Raw genomic sequence first — 9,217 nt, forward strand, 5'->3', positions numbered from 1 at the left:
TTAGTGTTTTTTTAGCTTCCCTCAAGGTTGCCTGCATATCTTTATTGTCCGGGTCTTGCCGTATCTTTCTCAGCGTGTGGTTTATTATTCGTTTTTGGATCTTCATGCCTGGAGAGAGTGATGTTTTATTTAGGTGTCCCTTGCCATACGGAGGCTTCTTTACTGGACCCTTAGATAATTTGTCTGCAACTTTTTGGGTGAAGTTTTGCCATTCTTTTGATGGTGTGTTCAGGCGCTTTACTGTTTGAATGTATAAAGATTTTACGTCGAGACTTATTGTAGTGATGTTGTTGGAGTTACATCGAAGTCGCCTTAGGTTTGATGTTGTGTCTATCTTTGGGCCGGTGTATGGTTCTGTGTTTAATAGTGCTCTTGCTTTTATACAGATTTCTTGGGGGAGGTGGTCACTAAGGTCGTTGACCCCTATCCTAAATGTTGTTATCATTGGGAACATGTTTAAGGATGTAAAGGTGTAGTCGAGATGGGAGGTGTGATTATTGGAATGAAATGTTGGGGCCGGTGGATTGTCGCCAGCAAGTCGCCCGTTAAGTGCCCTTAGGTTGAGGTCTTCTAGCTGTCTCAATAGTTTTTTTGAGTTGGTTGTTGATTTATCTGTTTTAGCCATGCTTTGTCTTGGCACGCCCCACGCGGAGCTGAGTTCTTGCTGAATGTTATTATCGTGGTCTGTGTTGATGAGGAACATATTGAAGTCACCACCGACTATGATCTGGTCGGACTGGTCTTCTTCGGAGATTTTTTGCAGTACTTTTATCAGTTCATTTGCTGCTTTTCGTTTTTGTGTAGGATGAATATAAGTATTTATTATTATAACCTCTTGAGTATGTTGTTGTAGTGTTAGCTGGGTTTTAACCGTCAGGATTCCGCTGGGGGGGGATATGTAAAACTCTGTGGGTCTTATTGTTCCTATTGTGGCTATGGATGCCAAGATGGCAAGACCTCCTGATCTGCGTCCAAAGATAGAATTTTTGCTGGCAGGGAGAAAGCATGATGTAAACCCTTGAATTTCGAATGGTTCTTCCTCCCAAGTTTCTTGGAGGAGCAGGAGGTCGAATTGGTTTAGGTACTGCAGGAATTCAGGGTCGTGTCTTTTGCTTGCCAGGCCGTTGATATTCCAAATACAAATTTTTATTTGTTTGACTTTTTCTGTAGTGCTCTCAGTGTTCAGAACCCTTTGTCAATTTGGAATAGCTGTATTAATGGTTCGCTGGATCAATGGCAGCTTTTGGGTGAAGATTGGTGGGTTTTGGTCATTTTGTAGGAGTTCCTGACCATTGACCGTTGTTGCCCCAAGTTTGGAATGTGCTGTCGGCGAGAAACTCCTTGCTCCTTTTAGCACTGAATTGGTCTTTTTTCGCGCCGGTGATCTGGGCGGAAGTAAAAAAGGTGCCGGGTATCGAGGTTGTTCTACAAGTCGTAAGTCGATCCCCCAATTTTTAAAGATTATTTTTTCTTCCATTATCTTTTTCGCTGTCTCGGGAGTATTCCACGTTGTTTTTGTCATTTCTTGGTGGATGATGTCGTTACTGGGGATGAATTCAATTTGGAGCAGGTCTGAAGAGTAAGTGTTCTCTAGGGTTGTTATTGAGTGAAGGAGTTTAAGAATGTTACCCCTGTTTAATATGTCGTCCCTGCCAAGGGACGTGTATTCTGGCGCAAAGAGAATGACAGTGGAATTTGCTTGGTTGGTGATGTTTTTGCAGTTTGGTTGGAAACTCACGTAGGTGTTGTGACTAGAGTGGGGTTGCCTGCTTATGCTGCTCACAGTTGGGCTGTTTATTTGGGTTCTTAATGTGTGCTCGACTCTTGTTTCGGTTATATTGCTATTAGTTGTGCTATTTGATGGTTGAATGAGTTCTGTATTATTAATGAGCTTAGTTGTAGAAGTGGTTTTTTGTGTTGAATTAAACTTGACTGTGGGGTCATCGATCTTTCTTGGTTCACAATTGTTTTGGTCAAGTAATTGGTTGTTTGTTTCCAGGTGAAATTTCTTGGCTGGGCTTCTGGTTGTCTTTTGGGCTGTGGCGTGAGGAGGGTTAATTAGCTGCTCTTGTATTTTATCTTGATCCTCTTGTTGTGGTGTATGTGGGCATGGCTCTGTGTCCGTTGCTTCAGAGGAGCTTTTGCTGTCTTCTTGCTGTGGGTTGGACTGTTTTTTGGTGAAAAAGTTGACGTTTGATATGAGCTTTTTCCTCCCTTTCCTTTTTTTCCTTCGAATTTTGTTCTGTGCTTTGTTGTTCTTTGGTGTCAGATTAGTGGGGGTGGCTATTTGGATTACTGGTTCGACGCCTGGGACCTTTAGCTGGGTAGAGGTCAATTCCCTGCTCTCTGCAGTTGGATTGGTGGCTGCTCCCGGGACCAGTGTTGGCTTGGGGTCCTGCGGTTTTTGTTTTGGAATTGATGCTGCACAACAATCTTGCATTAGAGGAATTGATGGTTTTTGTTTTGGAAATGATGCTGCATTACAATCTTGCGTTAGTGGAATTGATGATTTTATTTCTCGCATCAGGTCCCCTAGCATTGATGGCATTGTGGCTAGTTTGTCTAATATCAATTCACAGGAGCATGGTTGGGAGGGTGACTTGATCGTGTAGGTCGCTTCTTGGCCCCTTTTTATGAGACCGTTTAGTTCAGATATCTTCCCCTCAATGCCTAGTATAGAAGTAGCTATTGATTGTAAGACAGTTAGCTGGGTGTCCATTTTTAGCGATTGGAACTCTAGTGCTTTGGCAGTTGTTTGCAAAGTATTTATGATTATAGGCCATGGGCTTTCAGCTAGTGGATTTAACGTGCTATTGCTGTTCCCCTGGCTTAATGAGGTGTTTGGTTCGTCGAATAAAGTGTTGTACTCTGGCCTCAGGTTGTAAGAGGCGATGAGATCTTCCCATTCCTGCGTGGCCATGAATGTCATATCATTTTCCGCGGAGCAGGTCGTGGAGTTGAGGTCGCTGTAATGAGATAGGGAGCGACGCGTTTTTGAATTGGACTCGATTGTCCCGCTCTGGGCGCTTGTATGCCCCCCATGGTCTGGTTTTGTTCTTATTGGGGGCTCTGTTTGCGTAGTGGTTATGTTAGTCTGTTGGAGTTGTTGGTATTGTTCTTTTAGTAATGTTTCTTGCTTGGTGCTCAAGCTGTCCCGGTTTGTCCGGTTGTTTTGTTGCTCCGTTGAGAAATTTCTGTTTGTTTGTCGAGGTAACGCATCTTGGATGTTCCAACTGTTACCGTCCTTGCTGTCTACTGTCATGGATGGGCTTTGCAGTTTCTTGTCCTGGTTCTCCTGGCTGACCCAACTTTCCTGATGCGGTTTGTTGGTTTCAGTTGAGTGAAGTGCCTCCCTTGAGATGGTATTTGGGGAGTTGGCTGTCACGGCGGGTCCGCCCGTTTCTGATGTGGTCTCTCTTGTGCGATCGACCGTGTCCTTGTCACGTGTGTTAGCCAAGCTTTGGTGGTTTCTTCTGATTGCTCCTTGGTCTACCTTTGGCGGTGACGTTGCCGGACTCCTCAGAACTGGCGAGGTTTTTGAGACTGGTGGATCGTCTAGTATGGTGCTACTGCTCCCCTCTGTAGTCAGTAGGGCGTCATTTGTGTGACTATCAGAACAGGTATAAGTGACTGCCTCGGGTAGGAGAGGAGTTTGCAGACCCTCTATGCATCCAGTCTTAGAGTAGATTGCTAAACCTGGATCTTTCAGGAAGGAAAATTTTGTGTATATCTTGGGTTGTTTAGTACATTTCCTTTTTGTTTCTGATGTTTCTAGTAGTCTCTCTATAGAAATGAGCTCCTTTGATTCGCTAAGAGATTTTAAAAATGACTTCGTCCTGATGATTGGGGGTTGCGATGTTGAGAGTGATGGGCCTAGTGCGGCGGCTGTTGGTAGTTCCGGGTCCGATTGTTGTTGATGGGCCGTGACAGAACTCAGGTTGGGGAAGTTGGCCTTTGATGGTGTCTTGTCCTGTTCTGTCCTTTTGCCGTCTCCATTCGTAGGTGAGGCTGGGTTTGGTGAGGCCGTTAGAACGCTCCTATCTGTCTTGACTGAGGTGTTTTGGGTGACCTCTACAAACCCTTGAAGACCCTCTTGAAGCGGTTTGATGTGCAGATCGAGTGCTCTCTTTATCTTCTTGGGCTTTGAGGGAGGATTCAGGTGGGGGTTGGGTAGCAATTCCCTGACTCTGCCAGATCTCATCTTTGTTGTCTTGAAGGCCTGTTATCTCGGAGGCCTAGTTTAGAGTAGTTAAGTTAGATTGGAATGAGATGGATAAAGCTGGGGGGGTGTGTAGATAGTTAGATAATGTGCAGAAGGGGTGCACACGATCAGACCCTCAAACCCTCAAACCCCTGACCCCCAGGACCGTGTCCGTATCCGTGTCCGGGTTGTTTGCTGTTTCCGGGAAGCAAGTAAGTAGACGCCTGGCGTCGTCTGTGGCGAGGGAGAGGTAACTTGAGGACAGGCGCTGGCAGTCCCCTCAGGGGGGGTCAAGGCGGGACGCTGAACACTAGGCACAACAATGGACAACACTGGACACGACAAGCAACAAACAACAAGACAGCGTCAGGAGATTACTCCTTGCCACATCCCGTTGTGTCCCACTGTCTCCCGCTGCGTCAGCTGTGCCGGTTTTGCCAGTTTGCCAGTCCTCTGACCCGTGTTCTCCCGTGCGTGCGCGCCTCACCTCGCCTCGCCTTAGCTCACTCGCTCACTCGGCACCACTGTTGGCCGGGTTCAGTCCGGCGATGAATCAGTGGTCCTGTCGTTTCTTTTCTTTTCTTTTTGCGGCGTCGGCTTGCTGATTCAAGTTTCAGGTTTTTTGGCTCGGACCACGAGGAGGGAGCTTGAGGGGGAGGGGTGGTGGTCGATGTGACTTAGAGAAGCGCGCTAACAGCTTGCACCTCTCACTGCGCCCCTCTCATCTCCTCTGATCGCATTGACGTTATATCTGCTGATTTCTGCTGATTTCTGCTGTCCTGCTGTCCTGCGAGGACTCTGCGCTGCTCCTCTCAGATCACGGCAGTGTTTGGGGGTGGTGAGACAAGGTAGCACCTCCTGTGCCTGCAACCTCCGTCCTCCGTCCGCATCTGTCACTGTAATGCAGGCGGAGACGTTGAAGCTGTAACGCCAGCTCTGTGTGCGCAATTTTAAGCACCCTTTTAGTCTCTTAAGGGTGATGCCGAGGTGGGGCGGAGAACAAACGAGCCGGAGCTACAGGGGCCGGAGCTGCCGGAGCTACGGGAGCCGCGGGGAGCGGGGAGGGGGGAGGGGGGGGGGGGGCAGATTGGACTGCTGCACCAGCCTGCTCAACCCGACCCGGCCCAACCCAACCCACCTGTGTCTCTCTTGCTCTCTGCCGAATCGTCACGGCTCCGCAGCACCCGGCTCCACAGCTCCACAGCTTCGCTCAACTACTGCACTAGCAGTCCGCGGGAAAGCAGGCTCCTCCTCCTTCGTGGGCCCGTGTGATCAGCTCTCCAGAAGCGTGATTGAAATTCTTAGTTAAAGTAGAGCAGCAGGGCCGCATCCGTCTGCCTGCCACGATTCAATCACATTATTTAATACAATCTACACTAGTTTCATAACTCAGTGAGGGAATTTTCTGTATTGTGTTTTCACTCTATTACTGTTTGAGTACTGCATAAATACTTTACACATTGCCTCTATGTGAAGCCTGACTGCTTTTGTGCCAAGATACCAGAGGGTTAATCAAAAGTTAATTTTGTGACTTTTGTGGTTCACCCTGACAAGCATTGTGGCTCTTGACTGAGTGGAGCTTCCAACCTCTCAACTGATAACCCAATTTCTTACAGCATGGATCAGAGAGGCGTCTGGAGAAGAATGCATGGACCAGAGAGGCATCTGAGGAAGAATGCATGGAACAGAGAGGCATTTGGAAAAGAATGCTTGGAACTAAGAGGCATCGGAAGAAGAACACATGGGACAGAGAGGGGTTTGGGAAAGTATACATGGAACAGAGATGGGCCTGGGTAAAATTATATAAAGTTATGGAGAGCCTAAGGTGGATTGTTTGGAACACTGGGTGGACTAGAAAAGACTGAATGAAATGGATGAGCCCGGGAAAGTGGATTTACACTAAAAGGCATGGAGAGGAGTGCCTTGAACACACATAGCCTGGGGCAGTGGGGTGCATGGTACAGACAGAGACCTAGTGAGAGGTTTGAGGGACACACAGGGCCCTAGTAAACACTGCATGGAGCAGACAGGAGGTGGGGGTATAAAAGCATAAAAAAGACAAGGACCATGGATTGACAGAATAGAGCAGATAGGGGCTCAGCAGTTGGATGTATAGAACTGAGCCTAGCAAACTTGGAACAGTCCAGGGTTTGGGAGAGAGGACACAGAACAACACAGGGGCTTGGTAGGAGTTCATAAAACATGGCAGAGTTTGGTTAAGATAGCGTGGAACAAACAATGGATTGAGCAAAAATGGGTGGAACCGACGAGGACAGGGTTACAAACAGTAGAAAACACAGTGGCTGACTGAGGCCCGGAGTGAATGGAACAGGTGAGGCCTGGGACATGGAATGGAGTCTGGAACACAATAATAGATCCTGTGATTGAGTGAATAGAAACTAGAGTGACCTGTAGAGAAAAGCATACAACAAGACTGGAAACTGGGCAGTAGTGCATGGAGTAGACAGACGGCTGGCGAAGAGTTCAAGAGAGCGCACAATACGAAACAGTTTACAGTACGAAATTGTTATTCAAGGCTGGAGACTAGCTAAGAGTGCTTGGAGCGGACAGACAGGTGTCGAAGAGTGAAAGAGAGCACATGGTAAGAAACAGTTTGCAGCACAAGAGTGTTATACAAGGCTGGAGACTGGCTAAGAGTGCATGAAGCAGTCAAGCAGACAGGCTGTTGGCGAAGAATGCAAGACAGCGCACAGTAAGGAACAGTTTCCAGTACAAGAGTGTTCAAGGCTGGAGACTGGCTAAGAGTGCATCAAGTGGACAGGCGGCTGGTGAAGAGTGCAAGAGAGTGCACAATAGGAAACCGTTTTCAGCATGAGAGTGTTTTACAAGGCTGGAGACTGGCTAAAAGTGCATGGAGCGGAGAAAGGGCTGGCTAACAGTACAAGAGAGATTACAGTAGGAAACAGTTTGTAACACGAGTGTTGATTTGATTTGTAATTTATAAAGCGAAGCAATTACCCTAAGGCATCAAGGTGCTACAGACTGGCTGTCCAAAAACAGGAAGAAAGGGGAAAGGAACGTCCAGATAGGTGCTAGATCGAGAAAAGCCAGGTCTTAAGAGCCTTTCTGAAAGGGAGCAGAAGGGGAATAGACCTAAGGGCAAGGGGTAGGGAGTTCCTAAGCTTGCTTGCTGCCACAGAGACTGCTCTGTCCCCCCACTTCCCTCTTATGCAAAGCTAGGTCTGGGGCTAGAGCGGTTGGCCGTTTTAACCTTTCTTTTTCACTGTATGCATCGCACCGCATTACTATAAACATACCTTGGCATCTCTGGCTTTGTAGCTCACTGTATTATTGCATGGAATGAGTGGCACCCAGGGCACTCCAGCCACTGTCCCTGGGGGGACAACCACACACCCAATCATTTAATTGTCACTGCACGGAGTAATTAAAAGAAATCCTCTGGTATGTACCTTATTTGACTGTATCTCTGCATAGAGTAAAGGCACTCAAATGTATGACATTCCGAGACATTGTACCTACTACGAGGGCCCCCTCTGCCCCCCTCACCCGTGCGTGCACGCCCCCCACTGCCCAGCTCACCGGCCGCCAGCTGCATCCAGGCGCACACCTTGTAGACAGTGGCAGAGTTACAGAAGAAGAAGAGGCCGAAGCAGAGCATGGAGCCGATGATCAGGAACATGGAGATGCCCACGAAGAACATGGCGGTCTTGAAGGCCCCGGAGGGGATGCTGGCGAAGTCCAGTGCGCTGCCCTTGCAGATGAGCTCGGAGGTGAGCGCGTTGCCGATGCAGTAGCTGAAGAGGCCGAAGTAGCCAGCCTGCGGGGTGTTGATGCTGTCCCCGATCCAGTAGGGCTGGATGAAGATCACCATCATGATGATGGTGAAGCAGATCGTGAAGACGGCCCAGAGCACGCCGATGGCGCGCGCGTTCCGCACGTAGTTGGTGTGGTAGATCTTGGCGGCCTCCTGGGCCGGCAGCATCTTCGCCATGGTGCCCGCGTTCAGTGGCTCGCTTCAGGGGGCGCTGGGACTGATTCACTATAAATTCAGGTACCTCATTCACTGTCATCCAGAAAGAGACGCTTTTTTAAGGGACATCAGGAGCTCTAGCTCGCCCTATCCATCCTAAAATCCCACTGTTTGGACCTAACTTTCAAGTCACAGAGGCGTGCGTTCCGCCGGGGCCGTCGTCGCCATGGAGCTCGGCCTTCAGGCTCCAGGCCAAAGCCGGGCGGGATCGTATTCCGTAACCCAAGGCTCGATGAAATATTCATGCATCAGAGGTGTCCGAACCAGCCTTATCCCCCTCCCCCGGTGCCGCCCGCCAGCCCCAGGACCTTGAAGAGCAGTTGCCCAGAAGGGCATTGTAGGTCAGCGCTAATCCTAATTGGTTTAAAGAGAATTAATTTACCTGCGGACGGGCCGGGCGGAAGTAGCTGTGTGTGTGGCCAGGCGTCGGGGTGTAACAAAATAGCACAGACAGTGCCAAGAGTTCCTGGTTTTTGTATGCTGGAAAGATGCATGTAAGCTTTAATATTACACAGACCAGGGGCACAGGCGTAGCAAGTGTTTATGTGACAAACAAACTATTTTGCTGTACTACTACACATGGACCGCGCCTGTAAGCTGCTGGCTGCCACCTGTCCTGCGATTGTTGTTTGTGTTGGTTAAGTTTTCTGGGCTGGCACCAGTGGGTAATTGTGTTGTAAATTAGTGAATCTTGGTGAGCACAACAGTCTGTTTACACACAAGCCTAGACGATTAGTAGTGTCGGACGGGGGAGTTAGCGTTAAGGGTAGAGAGTGGCGCCGCATGCGCGGGTGATGCAGTGAGCAGAGCTGTACAGGCTCGTCTTGAATCAAGTACGAGCAGTGGTCGTAGTGGGCGGGATCGGCCCTACTTCTTTTATTCAATAGATTCCGTTCCCCTACTTTAATTTTTTTTTTATTTCAACATGTTTTATTACAATTTTTTTTAAAAACAGGAACACATTAGTAGTTCTGTAAAAGGGTTTGCATCCCAACATCAACTTG

The 9,217-nt window shown here is 48.4% G+C and overlaps 1 protein-coding gene across 1 annotated transcript in view; it reads right to left on the reverse strand.

Moving 5' to 3' along the window:
• LHFPL5 (LHFPL tetraspan subfamily member 5) overlaps positions 1–8,399 on the reverse strand; it is a 109,112-nt gene extending 100,713 nt beyond the window's left edge. Inside the window, exon 1 of the mRNA XM_085646373.1 lies at positions 7,763–8,399. Coding sequence (XP_085502499.1) covers positions 7,763–8,174 — 412 coding nt within the window. The 5' untranslated portion in view covers positions 8,175–8,399. The remainder of the gene's footprint in view (positions 1–7,762) is intronic.
• Positions 8,400–9,217: the final 818 nt, after the last annotated feature.

Source organism: Triturus cristatus, chromosome 3_1 (assembly GCF_964204655.1).
Source record: "Triturus cristatus chromosome 3_1, aTriCri1.1, whole genome shotgun sequence".
NCBI classification, from domain to species: Eukaryota; Metazoa; Chordata; class Amphibia; order Caudata; family Salamandridae; genus Triturus; species Triturus cristatus.